The sequence below is a fragment of the Prosopis cineraria genome, unplaced genomic scaffold (assembly GCF_029017545.1).
Source record: "Prosopis cineraria cultivar Desert tree isolate PC_DT_omini unplaced genomic scaffold, ASM2901754v1 PC13, whole genome shotgun sequence".
Taxonomy (NCBI): domain Eukaryota; kingdom Viridiplantae; phylum Streptophyta; class Magnoliopsida; order Fabales; family Fabaceae; genus Prosopis; species Prosopis cineraria.
In genome coordinates, this window is record NW_026555344.1 from 9,289,800 (window position 1) to 9,311,475 (window position 21,676).

General features: G+C 31.3%; 1 protein-coding gene across 1 annotated transcript; it reads right to left on the minus strand.

Moving 5' to 3' along the window:
• Positions 1-20,589: 20,589 nt before the first annotated feature.
• Positions 20,590-21,469, minus strand: LOC129291865 (ethylene-responsive transcription factor ERF003-like). Its single transcript, XM_054929418.1, has 2 exons — positions 21,320-21,469; positions 20,590-21,219 (listed from the first exon to the last, which is right to left on the minus strand). The coding sequence occupies exons 1-2, from the start codon at positions 21,400-21,402 to the stop codon at positions 20,724-20,726; spliced, it is 579 nt and encodes a 192-aa protein (XP_054785393.1). The 5' UTR covers positions 21,403-21,469; the 3' UTR covers positions 20,590-20,723.
• Positions 21,470-21,676: the final 207 nt, after the last annotated feature.

Genomic DNA, 21,676 nt, shown 5'->3' on the forward strand with positions numbered 1-21,676 from the left:
CAAGATTGTTAAGTTTGTGAGTTCAAATAAATTTGTGATAGAAATTTAAATTTGTATTGCAAACTTAGATTGTAAACTCGTAAGAGTTTACTTCTTTTAATAAATAGCTATTAAAATATTATTATAATTTAATTTAAATATATTAAAAATAAAAATTATTGAAATTAAACTCATATACGTTGATAAATTATTATATACAAGACATATAAAAATTTTAAAATAGAGAAACTTATTTTTGATATTTTTATTTTCTTTTTTATTCATATTAATTATTGCATTTCAAGTTTTTTTTTGAACTAGATCTTATAACTTTTATGAAATAAATTTTTTATAATATGTAATTAACTCGCTCAACTAAAAAAAAATTGAGAGGTTAACAAGTTTAATCAAACTTGCATGTACTCTAAGTTTATAAATTAGTTGACATAATTTTGTAAGTTAAAAATAAAAAAATGATAAATTTAAAGGTAAACTCATGAGTTTAACCGAGTTTGTATCTAGTCCAAATTTATAAGTGAATTGACATGATTTTATAAGCTGAAAATATAAAAACGTTAAATTTATAGAGTCAACTCAAGAGTTTGATAATTATGATTCATACAATTTAATTTTTTTTAAAATAATTATATAGTTTAAGAAAACTAGTTAAGTATAATAATTATATCCAAAATTAAAAAATTGGACTAAATTATTTCTATAAAGAATGAAATAAATTTTTCTAGTGAAAATAAACATTGACTTTATGAGGGGCAATTTGGACAAAATGTAATTATGTTTCTTAAAATTTGTAATTTTGTTTATAAATAAAAAAAGCAAAGAAATATATAATAGTTTCTCTAATATATTTAAAAACGGATAGAGTACATTATCCCCACGGCGAAGTTGACAATTCTGGGCTCAAACACTCGGAAAAGTTGATTAATTAATTACAATCTTATATTTAAAAAATATATAAAAAGGAGTAGTTTTTTCTTAAGTAAATAAATTGATACAAAGGGGATCTATAAAATATCACAGTAAATATAATTTTCTGAAGCAGTTGCCAAGGTTAATTAAACCCGACAGAAGCTCCTTACTTTGCCCTTAATGAAAGAAATTGCCATTGTTAGACTACACTTCTTCCATCAAAAACTAATATTTTAGATAAAATAATGTATACCAATAAAATTTATTAAATATACTTTACAATAATATTCTAACAACACAAAAATATAAAATTTTTAAAATACTTTTAATTCATACTCCACTTGTTAAAGAGCATTAAAGAGAGAGAATATTGTGGGTAGGTTAATATTAGAAAAGCAACATTAATAAAAATTAATTTTTATCAAAGTATCTTATATTTAATAGTACTAAAATCTTTTTTAAAAACGTTTTATAATTTGAAACAGATGGAATTAATGTTGGATTTGAATATCTCAATTTATATGAATAAGTAAAGAATGTATGCGTATCTGAGGAATCCATTGATCGCCTAAGATAACTTGATTATTTCAAATGTAGACAGATGCACAACCCATTAGTCCTCAGAGCTTTCAGAGAGTGCAGAGATAATGAAGCAGTAGAGAATGAGTCGTGTGTGTGGTGGTTATCGATTGATTGACTTATAACAATTAAATCAGTAACCACATTATTATATAATTAAAATAATTATATTACATTATCTTTGACTCAATCAGTTAAGAAATAGGGAATAACTGATGACTATTGGATTATAGGTTGGGCCTCTACCTATTGGGCTCACTTGTATGGTCCACCTATCACAGTCCACACAAGATCAAAAAGACCAATCTGTTTGGACTTATTAATTAATGCTAATCTATAAATAATATTCCAACAATCTCCCACTTGGATTGTATTAATTAAGAAAGTTGTATAAACAAGCCACAAATAAAATTCAAAAAATAAAACTTCATAAGATCACTGGATTCTATGGGGAAATAAGTGATATGATGTCTCATAATCTGAATAAAATATGAAATTTTATTTCAAACACAGCTTAGTAAGATAACAACATAAATCATTGATTCCTATAGGAAAACAAGTGACATGCATAGCATACCACAATAGAATCATTGAATCCTATGTGGATACAAATGATATAAATGCATCTAACTGAACTAAACATAACTCAGAAAAAAAAACAAAAGCCTAAAGAGAAATTACAACATAAAAAGTTCTGAAACTCCCACTAAACGAGGGCATCAAAGGAATTCATAATACCTATACAGGTTACATGATTTTGAAAAACTTTTATAGGTAAGCCCTTGGTCAGCGAATCTACAAGCATTTGCGTGTCAGGAATGTGTACCATATGGATCTGAGACTTAGTAATTTTCTCTTTTACAAACATAAGTTTGATATCAAAATGCTTTATACGATTGGAATTTCTATGATTATTAGCATAATATATTGTAGATTTGTTATCACAATGAATGGTTAGAGAGGATGTGATATTGACTCAACTAGGCACATGCCAGTTATCAACTTCCTCAACCATATAGCATAACGTGTAGTCTCAAAACAAACAATATACTCAGCTTCCATAGATGAAATTGTTGTAAGTGTCTGTTTCACACTTTTTCAAGAAATGACTCCTCCATACAACATGAAAATATAGCCAGTCGTAGACTTATAATCATCCAGACATGAGGCAAAATCTGAATCTGAAAAGCCAATAATTTTAAGATCTTCTGATCCCTTAAAGTCATAATCAAAATACCCAACAACCTCAAGAGAATTTGACCTTCTGTAAGTCAACATATAACTCTTCATACCTTTAAGATATCTCATAACTTTCTTAGCAACCTTCTAATGATCTGAACCTGGATCATTTAGGTATCGACCCAACACTCTAATGGCAAAGGCTATATCTGGTCGAGTACACACTTACACATACATAAGGCTGCCGACAGTGAAAGCGTATGGTATCTTTCTCATTTCAACTCTCTTCTTATCATCCTTAGGATACTGTAACTCTGACAATAGCTCACTTTTCTGTACAGGAGCAGGTGAGGGAGAACATGAACCCATTCTAAATTTCTTAAGTACCCAATCAATATAGGTGGTCTGTGATGAACCAAGAATAACACGACATCTATCACGATAAACTTGTATCCCAAGAACAAAGAAGGCTTCACCCATGTCCTTCATGTCAAAATGGTAAGACAATAGGTGTTTTATCTCATTGAGAAAATTCATTGAATTGCTGGTTAATAAGATATCATTAATATAGAGAACAAGAATGGCAAAATTATTCCTATCAAACTTCTGATAGATACACTGATCTGAGACATTCTCAACAAAATTGAGTTAGGTGATAACTTCATCAAACTTCAGATACCACTGCTTATAGGCCTGTTTTAGCCTATAGATGGATCTCTTCAATCTGCACACTAAATATTCTTTACCAGATTCAACAAAACCATCAGGTTGTGTCATGTAGACATCTTCATACAAATTGCCATTCAAGAATGCAGTCTTGACATCCATTTGGTGAAGATCAAGATTAAACTGTGCAACTAAAGTCATTACCATTCTAAAAGCATCTTTGGTGGATACCAAAGAGAAGGTCTCTATGTAATCAATACTTTCTTTCTGGTTATAGCCCTTAGCTATAAGTCTGACTTTGTATCTAGCAATTTCACCTCTAACTCCTTGTTTTATTTTAAAGACCCACTTGCAACCCACTGGTTTGAAACCTTTTGGTAGCTCAACAAGCTCCCATACGTGATTACGGTACATAGAGGTGATTTCTTCACTTATAGCCTCCAACCATTCAGAAAAATACGAGCTAGAAATAGCCTCTTAATAAGATATTAGGTCTAAACTATCAATAACATCTGAATCAAATTTTAGGAAATACATTATGTAATCATCTAGAATAGCAGACCTACGAACCCTTTGAGACTGTCTTGGTTTAACAACCAGATCCTCATCACTCTCTAAAGGTGGTTCATCTTTTGCTTCACCCTAATCCACGATATTATTTCTATCAATATGAGGGGTTGGCACGATAGGCATAAGAAAAATATTGCTTTCATCATGTAAAGTGATATGTCTAGGCACAGAGCTCCCACTATCTAAGGCATCTTCAAAGAAGTAAGCTTGGTCAGATTCAATTACCCTAGTATGATTTGGACAATAGAATCTGTACCCACGAGATCCGATGCAATAGCCAATAAAAAAACCATCAACAATTTTAGTATCAAGTTTCATCTGTTATGGATTGTAAGGTCTTACCTGTGCTTTACAACCCTAAATTCACATATACTTCAGCGCAGGAGTCCTTCCAAAATACAACTCATATGGAGTATTTAGAATTGACTTGCTAGGAACTTAATTCAAAATATAAATAGCAGTTTTAACTGTATCATCCCATAAGAATTTAGGTAGTGAGGAGTGACTGATCATGCTTCTAACCATATCCATGAGAGTATAATTTTACCTTTCTGCAACCCCATTTTACTGCAGGATGCCAGGTATAGTATACTGAGCTTCAATGGCACAGGGTTTCTGTCAGTCTCAGTATATCTCCCATAAAATTCTCCTCCTCTATCAGATCTCACACATTTGATTAACTTTTCAGATTTCAATTTGACTGCTACCTTAAAGGTCTTGAATGCATTAAAAGACTCACCCTTCTCACACAAGAGTTCAATCTATCCATGATGAGAGTAATCATCTGTGAAGGTGATGAAATATCTGAAAGCCAGAGGTGTGATAGGTCTACAGATGTCAGTATGGATTAGGTCTAAAGTGTTTTCAGACCTCTTCGCCTCTTTGGTTCTGGCTCTAGCAGGAAATTTTTCCTTTATGCAATCAACACAAGTCTCAAAATCTGAAAAATCAAGGTCTTGCAAGATATCTTACTTGGCCATGCGTTCCAATCTCTCCCTAGAGATATGACCTAAACGACGATGCCATAACATGAAGGAATTATCATTGAGCCTTTGATGTTTATGCCTAATGGCAGCATTGATATGGAGATTAAGAATTTCAAGTGACCAATCATTCAATCGATATAAATTATATATCAAGAAAGCGTACCCAAAATTAATGGAATTAAAATAAATATACATTTTTTCATTTCTTCGGAGGAATAAATAGCCACAAATATCCAATGCAGAAGTTGAAATTAAATTCCTCTTTGCAGAAGGTACATAAATAACATTGTTCAAATGTAAAACATGACCAGAATTTAAATACAAAGAAATAGTTTCAATTCATTCAACTGATGCCTTGCTCCCTACTATGCCAAAGATTAACCTCTGTGCCTCACTTAGAACCTTCTGGTTCCTTAGCCTCTGTAAAGAGTTTACAATATATAGAGTGGCACCAGAATCCAGCCATCATGAGTTAAAGGAAGCTTTAATGGTGTTAGCTTCGAAAACAAACTAGAGCTAGAGGGGCAGTCTAAAGAATTATACCTTCACTTTCTTATTTGTTCTTCAATTTGAAACAATTAGCTTTAATATGACCCAGTTTTTTGCAATAATTGCACAACCCCTTAAAGGGTTTTTTCCTCGACTTCTTACTCTTATCACCATCCTTCTTAAAAGTTGAATTATTAGGCTTTGGGGCATCATGCTTCTTCCCCCTTTTTCTTATATGACCCTCCAGATTTATTGCTAAAACTATGAGAAACATAGTTTATTGAGTGAGAGGAATACTTCTTTATAGCTTCCTCTTCAGTGACTATTGATATCACCTGATCAACAGACCATTTAGCTTCTTATGAGTTGTATGAAATCCTCAAGAATGCGTATTTCAATGGTAGTGATTGAAGAACATGGTAAACTTATGTACGTTCACCCAAGTCAATTCCATATGATTTAAGCTTTTTATAGTAATGAACAAGCTTCAGAATGTGCTCCTTAACACCAGAAACTCTGTCATATTGAGTATTGTCAAAAAGTGATAAATAGTAGTTCTTTTGAGTCTTGTCAAGCTTCTTGTATTTATTACCAACAGCTTTCAAGTATTCCACTGCAGTATCCTTTTCAGGAATGCTATCTCTAATTCTCTTTTCAATTGTGTACTTGATGATTGCTAGATAGATCTCGTTGGACTCACTCCATTGTTTATGGAAGGCCATTTTAGAAGTATTGGACTCTGTAGAGAGATCCGTAGGCTTGGGTTCTCTCAGAGTTAAATCTTTCTTAGAAATGGTTAGATACATATTTAGGAACTCTTTTCAATCATCATAGTTAATCTCATTGAGAGCCTTCACAAAGGATAGTTACGAAAAGCAAAAACTGAAATCGTAAAATAGAAAATGGGAAATATTAATTATGCGTGCATAACATAATTATAAAATAGAATTCCCCAACAAGCAATTATCAATTTGCAACTTAATCATGCTCCAAGAAGGCTCACATACCATAAAAATTTAGCTTATACAAAAGTCTATATAAAATAATGCATTAAATATTTTCATACCTATAGGGTACAACAAATATCTGACACATTTAAAAAAAGTTTTATTAGCCTATCCTCAAAAACCAACAATCAAAATCACATTAATAATGTCACACCTATGGGATATGTTCATTACCAATGTTGTAAGATCCTAAGTATCACCAATAATTCACAAAGTCATAAATTTTATGACCTTAGGACAAAACGGAATAATTTCAAAAGTCTTTGGGACCTTTTAGGAATTAGAGACTAAATTTAGGACTTAAGTGAAATTTTGAAAGGTTTTAAGGGGTAAATTAATAATTCTGGAAGAGATTTGGGTCCAAAATATAATTTTAGAAGTTAAAGGACTCAAATATAATTTTTAGAAATTTCTCGGTTCACATTGTGAATAGAAGAAATAGTGGGCCAAGGCGGTAGTTTAAACTGGGGCCGAAATATAATTTATGAACTTTTTTTAACACTGATCTGGGCTAATGCATTTTGGGCCCAAACTAGTTTTTTTTTTACAAATTTGGGCCCAAACAAAATTTAGGCCCAGAACCATGAAATCAGATCCCTAGGATCCGATTTCTGACCCTATTGTTGCATCTTCCAACTACCACAAGCCATAGAAGCCATAAGAGGGTAGCATAGTGATGGCACTGTGAACCATTCGATCACCACAATGCCGATGACCATGCAACGACCTACCGCTACACCAGCAATTGCTTCGGTGACGTGAAACTAACCATTTTTGCATCTCTATGGTCTCCGCTAAACTAGAATAGTGGAGACGACGTCGGCTAAAGAATCTCCATCAACGGTGAAGGCAAGACGACGTTAATAGCCAAGGCACAGCGGCAACAACAGAAGCTCTTTTACATACCAGCTGCCATGTCGAAAAAAAATCTGAATTCTCTCTCTCGAGCGACAACAAAACCTCTCAAAGTTGGGAGGGAAGATAACGTAGATGGTACCAACAGAATAAAAAAAACTACTATGAGAGATCAAGATTATAGCAACAACAGGCATCAAGATTATTTGTAAAGAATAATCGAATCTCTAATGAATTTAATTTTCATTATCATATTCAATAAGAATTGAAAATGAGAACTAAACATACATGAATATGATAAACAAATCAAGGAATTTCTATCTAGTTTATCATAATCTCCATAAGCATATTGAATTGTGATATAAATTAATATTCATAACCAGGCTTTAATGCCACGTGTTACATTTAATATCTCAATTTTTATATGATCTAATAAGATAGAATAAAGAAACATGTGTGTACCTGAAGAATCCATTGATCGCTTAAGATAACTTAATTACCTTGAGTGTAGATAGATGCACAACTCACTGGTCTCCAGAGTCATTAGAGAGTGCAAAGATAATGGAGCAATAGAGAATGAGTCGTGTTTGTAGTGGTTATCAATTGATTAACTTATAAGAATTAGATCTGTAATCGCCTTATTATATAATTAAAATAATTATATTACATTATCTCTGACTCAATCAATTAAGAAATAGAGAATAATTGACAGCTACTTGGTTATGGGTTGGGCTTTTGCCCATTGGGCTCACTTGTGTAGTCCATCTACCACGGTCCACATAAGATCATAAAGACCAATCTGTTTGGGCTTATTAATTAATGCTAATCCATAAATAGTATTCCACCATTGAGTAGTTTGGTAATCTTTAAAGTTATTTTAAATCTAAATCGTTTAGATACATTAATTAAGTCTTAAAAGTTTAGCAAAACTAAATCTTCCTCTATAGTGAATCACATTCACATTTATAGCAGAGCTAATTAATGCATACCATAGATATGCCAATGACAGGTTTAAACTTAGACGTCTTCCAAAAAAAAAAAAAAGAAGTGACATTATTACTAAGATAGTTTGCCGTGTACATTTAATTCTTTTGTTTGCTAAGTACCTTGGGAGCCCATTGTCAATAACCTTTTTTCATAAAAGAAAAACTTGTCTATTTTTTTAAGAATTAAACTCATTAAAATCTCTCATCTCATCCGCTTTCCTTGTATCAAAATATTAATATCATGCACATCGTTTGCGTAAAAAATATAATTAAATATCTCATAACTCAAAGAATGTTTTTAAATATACTTGCAAATATAGCACAAAAGGATATGACTGCTTAAACACAAAATCTCAAATCCAACTTCATATGAATGCAAAAAATATCTTTGAGAGAGCTATACTCTCAATTAGGTATGCTCAAATTGAACCCAATTAAATGATCATATATACAAAAAAAAATAGAAAAAAATTAATCATTTGGTTCTTATAGTTTTAACGCAATTATAACTCAATCTTTCAACTTTGACTCATTGTAACTCAATTTTTAAAATTTTGACTGGTTGTAACCCAATACTTAAACTTTAACTCTTACAACTCAATCCTTATTTTTTAATCATTTAAATATTAGTCCATAAATCTTAAAAAATAAAATTGTAAAGATTAAAATTATGTTAAAATTTATCACTAATATATTAAATTACTAAACCCTTCTAAACTTTATAAATATTATAAATATTAAAAGTTTAAATATTTTTAATCTTTATATTTTTATTTTTTAAAATATAAGGGACTAATATTTAAATAGTTGAAACTATAGGAATTGATTTGCAAGAAATAAAGTTCAAAGATTGAATTACAACTAACTTAAAGTTATAAGAATTAGTTAAAATTTATAATTGAGTTATAATTGAGTCAAAATTATAAACACAAATGAACAATTTTTTCTAAAAAAGTATACTTACAAATTTCCCTCTATAACAAGGACCTTACGTTGAAAATGATATTTAAACCTATATACGTTTACATGGGATATTGTTTTACATTTTTACCAATTACATTGAACCAATTAACCTTCATTAGCCATTCGCCATGTTTTGTGTACGTATTATTAATCTTGGAAGAGTGTCATGTTACTAATTGAAGTTGCTTATGGTATTAATAAGCAGTGGGTGCCACATAGTCAAAGGTGACTTGTAGTTCATTGTACTTAGGCAAATCATGTCAATTTTTCTTTTCATTTGTTTTTTTTTTTTTGAGCATATGATTTATTCTCAAAATTCAGGAAAAAAACCAAATGACTTTGAAACTGTTGTGTCGACAATCGACATGGAGCTCAACGTTCATCAACCAACCCAATTATTTCTTTCTTTCTTTCTTTGCTTTTGTTTTTTCCCCCGAACGAACCAAACAAGACGTGTGGAATTGATAAGATTTTTAATGAAGATGTCATATTCTAGTCTTGAACGAAAGCGTCGTTGAATCACGAATACCTTAATTTATTTGGTTGAGGCCACGTGAATTTGAGGTCCCTTCTATAGTGGTTACCCATGTGAATTTAAATTGTTGTCTCTATATTCACAAATTTGAAGAAATGCATGAGCACAAATTTCTTTTTAATTTGATAAAATATCTTATGACCGTATTTAAACTAGTGAATTGTTTATTCTTATATTAATTTCATACTGTTGAGTGATAGCCCGGCATGCTCAACCTTGCCCGAGTTGTTCAGGCTTAGTAGGCCAAGCACTAGGCCTACCCAACCTAGCCCAAACATATACTATCTTTTTGAAAAGTTTTTTTGGGAATAATATTTTTAATAATATTACTTTTTGTTAAATGTTATCATGAACTATATTATTCTTATGATTTTTAAGACATTTTTTATCATTGCAATTTTTTAATATATTTCAAATTTTTAAAATTTGTTTTTAACTTAATATTATGTAAAAAATTGACAATGGTTAATCATATGTAATTTAAAAAAATTATTTTTGATTCTAATATTAGTTTTATAAAGGATATATTTTAAATAATAATAATTATATTTTTTTCAAACAAAAAATTTATATATTCTTAAAAAAAATATTTGTAAAAATTTTTCAGTGACCTGTCCAAGACATTAGGGCATCAAGCTACCCGAACTTTAAATTGGGCTTGGCATTACCTCTGCCCGACCTTACTCATATGCAGCCTTACTTGATAAAGAACTTCTACTATGTGGAACCATTATTACTAATGGCCTTACAAGTAGATTGGAATGTCCTTAATATTTTTATTTAACATGATTATATATTTTAGAACTCAAAATTAACATCTAAAGATAAGTTTAACTCCCTTGACCAATTGAATCAAATGCCTCTCAACAATGAATTGTTATTCTAGATAGGTGGATTATATATTGCTGGAAATGGAGAGTAGTCATCCGATAATGAGGGGAGAGAAAAAATGAGTGATGAGAAGTTTATAAGTTTGCTTCAAATGAGTGTGCAAGGTTTCAATATCATTTTTCATAGAAATTTGAGGTGAAGCCTTACTTTTATACTATTTGTTGGAAACAGGAAGTGACCACCCAAAGATAGAAAAGAGAATGAATGGGCGATAAGAAGTGAATGATACCATATCTTAACTTAAAATCTTAAGATTAAGTCTTTACATGCAACTTCCCATATGTTTAGAATTGTAATACCATTTGTTGGAAACAGAAAGTGACTGCCTAAAGACAGGAAAGAGAATGAATGGGCGATAAGAAGTGTATGATACCACATGTTAACTTAAAATTTTAAGACTAAGTCTTTACATGCAACTTTCCATACGTTTAGAATTGTAATACTTTTTTTTCTTTTCAAAAATGTCTTTAATTATGGATATAATTGATAAGGTTTTAAATTAAGACAACCTATTAAATAAGATTAAATATGAAAATAATATGTAATTTTAAGTACCATTAATTAACTAACTCATTAAAATGTGTAAATTTGTTGAAAGTATTTTATAATATTGAATGAGAAGATTATTATTTATTACTAATGGCCCAACTTTATTCAAATGTAAAACGTAACTTTCCATGCCAGCTGATCTGCCCAAGAGATTCTCGTTCTTCCGTGGTTAAGTTTTTGATCTCCCCAAAATCGTGTGACAATTTGTTTTCGATTCTGGCATAATTAGATCTTAAAAACTGTAAATCATTTGACTACCTAAAGCGTTGACTTTTTCATCTGAAAGCAAAGGCAAGTGCTCCGAAATGATGCCACTATTTTCCAAGCAGTACAGATAGACATGCATGAACCAAGTTGTCAGATATCATCGAAGACGTCAATTTTTCATAAGAAATTTGGGCAGAATAGTGTCATTTATTATCACGTGATGTTCATCACCCAAGGGCTGAAAAAGGAAGACCAGTATCTATCATTACAAAGATCAGTATGGGTCTCTCTGCAAATCTCCCACACCTTAAGCGTTGGTATATGAGATAGAAACATGTTTTCTTGCGATAATTTCAAAGAGCAAACTAGCTAGAGACATAGGAATAATGGGGCTAATTATTCGAAGTTTAGAGCTTAGAATTCTGGATTTTTTTTATGTAAAACTAAAAGCAAGAGAAATTTTCTATGTTCTTGATGTTGAAATAAAAAGAAAGAAGAATTCGGCAATATATGGCAATATATGTTGAGGCTAATCGCTTACAATACGAGGAGAAGTGTTTATATTTAATATAATTGACTATATCTCAAATAGGGTTGCCAATAATAAGAGGACACATGTATGCAATAAAAAAAAGAAAGAAGGAAAAAAGAAAGAAAATAAATAAATAAATGGTTAGATTAACTGAATCTAGTTCTATTTATAAAATAAAAAAAATTATTCCTATCTAAAAGTTATGTCATTCAATTTAGTAGCGGTTTTCTTACTAATGCAAGTTTTGAAATTTTGAAATTTGGCAGGAAATGTGATAATTGTTTATAAAAACTCTATTGAGTTTTAAAAATTTAAATTTCCCTCTCAAAGCCAGATTTAAAATGTTTTTTGGCAAAACTTTCTGGCGGTTTAAATAATCGCTACTAAATTTTGATAATTTTTTTAAAAAATTGCAAAAATTTTATTAATTTTAAATTATATTTATATAATAATGTTATGGTTTTTATATTTTAAATCATATTTGCATAAATTTTAAATAATATTAATTTGTTATTGAAAGGGAAGAAATGAGTTTTATATATAGATAATTAAAGAAAAGAAGAAGACATAAAAAAATAGGAGAAGAAAATGTTAGTATATGAAAATAAAATTAAAGAATGTTGGAGAAAATAAAGTGTAATAATGCAAATAAATAATAAAATAAAATAAATAAGAAATAAGGTAATTTTTACTAGAAGAGAGGAGAGAAACACTAGAGAGGAGAGAAGGAAGATGAAGGGAGTAATTGATGCAAATCAATGCAGGAGCTAGGGGTTTTTATAAGCGCCGAATTTAGCACTGGTTAGTTGGTAGCGGTTGAAGCTTGCAGTGATTTGCACGCGGAATGTGATGGCGATTTACAAACTACTACCATTGATAGACATCAAGAAAAAGAGGAAAAGGATTCTCAAAAACACCACAGCCTTCTCAGCGATGTTAGGCTGCTCTGAACCGTCAACCTCCTCCTCTAAGTCCTTGGTACCATCTAGAACACTGTTTAGATTGATGGTTATTAAGAAAAAGAGAGAAAGGATTCTCAAAAACATTGTGGTGAGAGATTTCAAAGGGAGAGATCGAATAAAAATTTGCTAAAAGTGACAAAAAGAGGAGTCGTTATGCTTTTATAGATGTGATGCTCGTAGCAACTTTCAACCAAACTGCTATGAGCTTGTTGCAATTTTACAATAATCACTACAACGATCATGACAAAGCTCTTCATTCTTCACATTGTCATTATGGCACAATCCCTACTTTGTAGTGGTTTGACTTAGAACTGCTACAAAGACCACAATGTAACATCTTCAAATTTTAAGACTTGGAATCTTAAGGATTTTATAGGGGCAAATGAGTAATTATAACATTTATCAAATTAATGGTTTTTTTTGGACCACTGATTAGTTTGTTGGATTATTGAACAGCCTTAGAAGTGGAATAGGATAGAGTTTAGGCTGACCGAGCCTAAAAGCAAGACCAAAATTTGGGCTACCTTGCTATACCATTTGCCACGGTAGAGGCAACATGAGCCCCGATGGAATGGACAAATTTTTGTTAAACCTGTCGTGAGACCAATTTGAGAAATAGATGAAAGAAGGAAAGAAATGTAAGAGGCGACAGTAAGGGAGCTTTTGGTTGTTAGGGCTTTAATCTTTGAGCCATTTTGAGGAACTTTAAGCTAGACAAATATTTGGGTAAGCTTTTTAACTCTCCCTCCTCCTCTCTACTCGAATTTTTTTGAGGTTTTGGGTAAGTTTGGATAATGATCATTTCATCTTTCCTTAGGTTATTGCTAAACCCTTTGAGTTTATGGGGAGTTAATTTAATCTTCTATGCTTACGCTTAGTGAATTTATGAAGATTTAGAATTTTGGGAGTAATATGGGTTGTAATTTAGTGTTATCTAAATTTATGGATATTAAATAGAGCTAATAGAATGTGGTTGGAGTGTTGGTTAGGCTAATGATACATTTTGGAGAGTGACGATAACCTATCCTAGCTTAAAAGTGTATTTACTAGAGTTGTAATTTAATGATTAGTGTTAAATCTTGTAGATTAATTATTGTTCAAATCCCTTTGAGTTAGTGGAGGCTAAGGGATTAAATTATTTGCCACAGGCAAGTTGAGGTAACTAGAGGATCTAATCTTTTTACTTGTTTGTCTGGATGATTGTGACTGTTTGTTAAATTATATCCTATTGTTTTCTTAGGTAATGTAAAAAGATGAATGTTTACTTGTGGTTTTGGAAACTTGTGTGAAGTTGGATATATTTGAAAGGATGCATTTATGCCAAAAATATGTATATATGTTTGCAAAATTAGTTTTTAGTTTGGAAATGTTAGTGCGTCGTTTTGAACTAGATACATTGTCATATGACTATGCCTTGTTGTGACACATATGTGAGCATAATTATTATGAGAGGGTAGGAGATCACCCTAAGGAAGAATTACATACTTATAAATCCATATGGTACCTATCAGCACCTTAGGTGGCCTTAATGCTCAATGTTTCTTGTTTGAATATTTTAGTAGTATCATTATGATAGATTGGACATACGACACCTCGAATATTCAAAAAAGGAAGAATCTATAGTTTGAGAATGGGTAAAGGCATCTTTGGCCAAGCTGCCTCCCATAATTGGTGACTTTGGACTAGTCTAATCATATAAACTTAGCCCTATTGAATTGTTAGCTCATATATTCAATCAAAGGTAATAAGGAGAATTTAAGGTAGAGTGATTGATCATGCATCATTTAGATGTGAAATATGCTTATTATGCTTCTTTATTACCTGTTTTATTTGCCACCTCATATGCTTATGAACTCTCATATCATACTTATAAATAAATTAGATTGTTTGGTTATTGAGACATTGTTCTCACCCTCATAGTTATAATGTTATAGGTGAAGGCTCCACTAAAGGCAAAGAGAAGGAAGAAGCCATCAAGGAGTAAGAGTGCTATTAGTTGTATAGCTTTTTCTTTTGGTTGTACTTAGTGTGTGTTAGTGTGTGTGTGTGTGTAATAAAGATGTTAAGACAAATTTACACCATTACCCCTTAATTAATGTTGATTTGGGGTTTTGATGGTCATATGATGTTTGAGATGTTTGTATGAGTAATTATGTATTTAATTAGTTACTTTGGGGTTTGTATGAGTTGGTTTAAATGGTTCTTAGCCTATTGACATTTGATTTATGGATTTGGACACCCTTGTACTTGTTTTAAAGTACAAATGTGGTTTTTTTCCACCTAAGTGTTTAATTTGTAAATGGTGAGGTGTTTTGATGTAAAACCTATGCCAATAGTTAGGTGGCTTAATTAGTTGTACATGAACACTTGAATCACTCAAATCAAACATCAAATGGTGAAACAACACATTTCAAGCAACACATTTTGAAAGTTAATATGAAATGCTATCATGATAAAGCCAGTGCATCGCGGCATAAGGTGTATGTGCCACGCTGCGACAAGTGGCTCAAAAAGGAGACTTGCCCCTCTATGTCATCCACTGCGGAGGATGGAGCATTTTAAGAAAAATACCTATTTTGCCCTTGTGTTATCCCTTGTTTATTTTCTATCTTGTCATGCTTCCATAACTTATTAGTTAATAGTTTTACCTTATTTGAGCTCAAACACTATTTCAAAGGATTTTAGGATCTTAATGTTTTAATCAAATTTTAACTCCTATCACTTGTTTATTATGATAACTTAATATAAGGATTTGTCTAATTTTAATTATTATGGTAGTGTTATGTGATGTGTTCTGGTAATATTGTGGTGGACATTATAACTGCAACAAGCTCTAACTCCTTGATTTTTGTTACAAGCTAGTCACAGTTCTACAAGAAATCGCTACCAACATATAACAGTGCTTAGTAACAAATCATTACCCAAACTGCGACAATGTTTCGTGCCATTTAGCGCCTAACCTTGCAACAGTTCTAGAAACCACTACAAATGTTTTGCAATGGATTTGGGCCAACAAACCTCTAGTTAAATTGCTACCGTGAATTAAAACATTAAAAAATAGTTGCAGTTTTTGTTCAAACCACAACAAAGAACATTGCTAGTGTGGCAGTCTGAGTAAACTGCTGCTAAAGGCCGCCTTTTTTTTGTAGTGTGTCAAAAATTCACTAGAAGAGCTTTAATTTATTGCTCTTATGTTTACAACCTGTAATTTCATCATCATCATCAACATCATCCTTATCTATCAAATTTTTTAATTAATAAAGCTTTAATTGCATGATCATAATCATCATCCTTATCTAGCTATCAAAATTCATCCATATATGATATATAGAAGCAATAATAATAATATAGACCTTCAATAATGATCCTAGAGCACTGACTGTATGGCTCTCATATGTTGGAAGTCAGAGACTAGTGAGGGCAGCATTTTTGGTGATTCAATGTATTTGGATGCACACACACATGGATTTCTTTGATATATCATTTTCCAGTAGCAACAAGCAAACATACTTAGGACGTGATTCTTTCTGGATATGTCCATCTCATCACACAACATGAAAACAATATAAACCGAAACATCAGTCGCTATATAAGATACACACACACGCGCACGCAAGTCCTCTGCAACATCTGAGGCCATGTGAAATTGAGTTTTCCTGTGGTTTCCCATGTGTGTTTGAGATTGCTTGTCTCCTCAAACACATTCAATGCCTAGAAATGTTTCAGGCAGAGACAAAAAAAATTTGTCCTCAACGAACATGAACTTGTCTGGGCTTGTTTGATCCTATATATATATATATATATATATTTATGCAATAGCAAGTGTTTAAACCAGCGTTGATTATGAAAAACTCTAGATTTGAAAGAACTTGGTCATTTAATTTTCCCAAAGTATGCTGGTGAACTTGTTTGAATTAATGGTTCCCCACTTTGAAATCATGGACTAAATTGTTTAACATATTATTATAGACAGCTAAGCTCATTAGATATAATAGGCCTATTCATGCTATTATAAGCCAAGAGCATTGTCAAGGTTCAAAATGTCTACGGCAGCATCTTTTCATAATGCACCTATACTATGCATGAAAAATTAGCCACAACAACTTGACAGTATTATATTACTAAATAGAGTCAGCTAAATTAATTATACAATATTATTATACTCTATCTCATTAAATAATTTTAATTTAATTGTTATTTTTTATCTTCATTTATATGTCTCTTTTTATAAGATTTAAAATTATTTGTTTCACTCTTCTCATCAATTTTTTATTATATTTTTTTTAATAAATTAGTCATGACTTTCTATACTAGTAACCGGTGACTTTTTACACCCACCAATGTAAAAAGTTTTTTAAAATTAATATAAAAAGTTTTTTTTTTTTTGTGGTAGTGTGGTAATTGAAGGCTAAAACATGGCATCAACAAGAAGATTCAACTGGTAAGAATATATGGTTGTCATGGTCATGTCATTAGGCTAATCAAATTTGTTCTTTTATAGGTTGTGGGGGACAAAATCAATTCCCACACATACATAAAACAATCATTAAGCATGAGCCTATAATAGTGCAGCCTATTGTCCTGCGCCCACCCTTTTCTGAGAAGAAAAGAAAATAAGCATTAAAACCAAACAGAGTAAGTCACACAAAATCATTGAGGCAAACCAAGAAAAAAAAAAGGTACGACGATGACATTCATTGTCATCTCTCCACTGGAAAACAAATTCTTACTGACATGTATCAGATCACTGACTTTAACCCAAATCTTTGTGCATTTTAATCAAAAATAAATGAAATGGGAAGTTGAATGGTGATTTTATGAGAATGAATTTCAACCAAAAGATATAACTGTGATTTAGTGTTTTTTTCTTTTGTATCTTATGCCAACATCTCCAACAATAGTTTAATTGAATTAAAGATGTCTATAATGTCACATGAAATATTTACCGAGTGAGAAGATTTAGGACTTTTACCCAATCTGCATTCGTGATTGCCCAGTATGTATTTGTGTGTGTGTGTAAATGATAATTTAAGGCTTGGGAATGATTGCGAAACCAAAGGGACAAATGGGGTCCACAGTGTTGGAAACAAACAAGGTCTTGATTCTAAGCATGCACGACAACCTTCATGCACATCATTAAAGTTGTCACTTGTTACCCCTTCAACTATTACTACATTTTCAAAAGCCTCCTTATTTCCCTCTTCCTTCTTTATTTTCTCTTGTTTTGAAAAATCTGAATCTGACACATAGATACAGCATTTTCACTTTGCACCATGTGAACTACACTACAAGTCTACCCGATTGCTTCACCGCCTCCCATTTGTTCTATCGCTCTCAGCCAATGGTAGAGCGAAGGGGACAAGCGGTCACGGTTTTTTCAAAATTTTCATTTTTTTAATATTATATACTCCCTGCCTTTCAAGTTTTATAAAAAACTTTGTAACATATATGACTTTGTTTGAAAATTTATTTTAAAAATAATTTTCTATTTTTTTAAAATTAAATATTTGATAACATATTTTTAGAAAATGTTTTGAAAAACAAAAAAAAAAATATAATAGAAAAATGAAAATATTTTTTAAATATTTTGAGATTATTATTTTAAAAAACACAAGATAATGCAAAAAATACTTGCTTTCTTTATCTTTTTCTTAAATCATGTTTTACAAAAAATTAGTTCTCATAATAATAAAATAAAAATAGCTTTAAATAAGTCCTTGTGTTTTTTATAATCCCGGCCTCTTCAAAATAAGATTATTGTTTTAGAGAACACAAGATAATGCAAAAAATACTTGCTTTCTTTGTCTTTTTCTCAAATCATGTTCTACCAAAAACTAATTCTCATAATAATAAAATAAAAATAGCTTTAAATAAGTCCTTGTAATCTCGGCCTCCTCAAAGTGAAATCTCTGATCAGCTGAATTGAAATACAGTTTTTCAAAAAAGAAGTTGAAATTTAGTTACTTTAATGTCTATAAGATCGAACACATGATGAAATTAATTCACACAAAAAGGAGAGTGATACGTGGATTGTGAATGGGAAATGTCTTGTGGTTAGTGAGCAAAAAAGGGTGATGAGGGTCAAAAGTTCCCAAATGAAAAGAAAGAGACGATCGAGGATGGAAGAAGAATATTTCTAAAGATAACATAAAAAAACGAAATTAAAGGGTCGTCTGGTCTGTTATCAACTAGGAAATTTGAAAAGAAGAAAGGGGGGGAATAAAAAAGGTAGTGAGAAAGCAATAAGAATGTTTATTTGCTGAAGAAGCAATGCTTGCTTGATTTAACATCATGAATCCAAATTCTTTCCAACTTTTGTCACTTTTTGTTGTTTCCTTCCTTGTCACTTAGTATAAATCAGTGTAGGGTCTTTAATTAATATCTCACCTCTTTAATGTTGTTTGTAATGTATTAATATTTTAATAGTTTTTCTTTTTCTTTCCTTTTTAATTATTAGATTTTATAAAAATGAGAGATATTTTAATATATTACAGATACAAAATGATGCACTTTTGATTTTGTTCTACCATTTTTCAAAGAAAATATATAAAAAAAACTCTTTTGTTTTTTATCACAAAGTGCTTTTAACTATTTCACTGAAATTAAGAAATGATATTAAATTTATTGTGTTTAAAATAAAAAAATTAACTTTACTCCTATTAAAAATTAAAAGAGAAAGATACACAACAAACGATAAATTTAAACACATTAAAATAAATTTTATAACAGGAATAAAATTAAAAAATAATAATAAATAATTTTTCATATGTCTTACACATTTTTTTATTTTTTTGGAAAAAAAGTGAAAAAAAATGCAAAGCTATATCGTATCATCACATAAGAAATTAAAATCTAACTCATTTTATGATGAAATCTAATGATCAAAAGAAAAATTAAAAAAAAAATTGATGAGAGATTGAGATGCATTAGACAGTGACACAAAGGCCAGTTCCAAAACCTATAAACACTGTTTTGATCTTTCTTTTGTTTTGTTTTTCAAACTCTTTCTTCCTGTGTTTCCATCAGCCTCGTGATTCCACCACCAACTCCTGCCAAAATTTTACTCAATAATTCATTCATCTTCAATCAACCTTTAGCAGTAGCACAATATAACGGTCAAACTTTGTCAGACTCAATCAAGCTTCCAGTTTCTTCTTCTCTCTATTATTTTCCTCAATCAAGTAACTGTCAAAAACACTCACTCGTATGACTGTCACAGAAGCTGATGAACAAAATATGATCTTTCACTATATGCCGATACTTTTAATTACAACTCATCATTTTCATAATGCGTGACTCGGGAATTTTCAACTGACTTAAGCAGTGAAAAATGGACTCATGTCTTATTACATACTCCCTCCATCTATATATATAAAATATTTTTAATCAAATTATATAAATTAATAAAAATTAATTATTTAATTAAAAGTACAAAAAAATTTTAATTTTATTTTTAATTATTATAAATAAAAAATAATTTTTTTAAAAGTAAATTAATAAAAGTATTTAACTTTTTTTCTTTCTAATTTAATAAGGATATAATGATTCATTCATTAAAAAAATATACTAATAATTTTTTATATTTAAAAATAAAAAAAAGATACTAAAAAACTTCTCATATATAAAAGCAAAGGGAGTACATATGCATATATATGGTTGAGACTGACAAGATTTAGGTATAGTTTTTTTTTTTTTTTTGAAAGCGGTTGTAATCAGGTTCTCCAATATTGTTCAAGAGCATGTTATTAGATTTATAAATGATTTTCTTTATACATTACAACTTTTTTCTTTTTTTTTTTTTGGGAGAACTGATAACAACCACTCCAATGATTATAACTAAATTAAATGATAATTTTGGAAGCTAGGCTGAGCCAAGAGAGCAGAGTTCAATGGAGCCACAATGAAGCAATTCCTGAATCATCTGTTCTATGTGATCATCTTCAAGAACTGGTCCAACTTCTTCGCTTTGGCCTTCGACCACCCACTGGGACTCCTCCGGCCTCATCTCCGGCCACCGGAATCCAGAGTCGGAGCTCGTTCCGGCAATGGCATTGCCGGAGGAAGTAAATGGGCTGTTACAAAAAGTATCAGAGTGATGAGGCCTCTGTGTTTGTTGTTGCTGCTGAGGCTGTTTCTGCTTATTGGCCATTTGAAGAGAGAGCGAGGCCATGTGACACTTGTGAAGCTTGGCCGTCAAAGTTGCAGAGAGATACTTTGAGGAAGATGACTGTGGCTCGTTGGGATTGTACGGGAAATTGGTTCGTGCCTTAGTCCCACACATCAGCCTCGCTGCTTCGTCGTAGGCTCTGGCTGCATCTTCCGCCGTTTCGAACGTCCCCAGCCATATTCTTGTCTTCCTGTATCCCAGTATCCCACAAGAAACGTTTCGTCAGTTTTGAAAAGTGACACAGAGAAAACAGAGGAATCACAGAGACAGAGAGAGAGAGAGAGAGTTACAGAAGAGGGTGGCGGATTTCGGAGACCCAGGAGCCCCAGTGCCTCTGGCGGACGCCTCGATAGCGTTGTTGGGGTCTGGCCATGATTGCAAGGAAAAAGAAACGTTTCGGAGAGATTGAGAAGACGAAATGTGATTGTGAAGACTCTGCTAGAAAGAGAAGAGGGATGATGACTGAAGCGAAGAAGGGGAAGGCAACATTTATAGGCCCATTATTTGCGGCCTTCTTCTCTGTCAATTTACCAATGGGCCCACACGCGGTTTTCATTAATTTTTTTTTTTGGATTAATCTAAGTGGCTTTTTTTATATAATTTAAATATAAAATTTGATATGAGTCTTAATTATATAGAAACGAATT

Bases quoted from the DNA above. Each gene is read 5' to 3' on its own strand.
- LOC129291865 (XM_054929418.1), bottom strand. From the start codon at position 21,402: ATGGCCAGACCCCAACAACGCTATCGAGGCGTCCGCCAGAGGCACTGG. The intron at 21,220-21,319 runs GTAACTCTCTCT...ACTGGGATACAG, and splicing joins GAAATCCGCCACCCTCTTCT to GAAGACAAGAATATGGCTGG.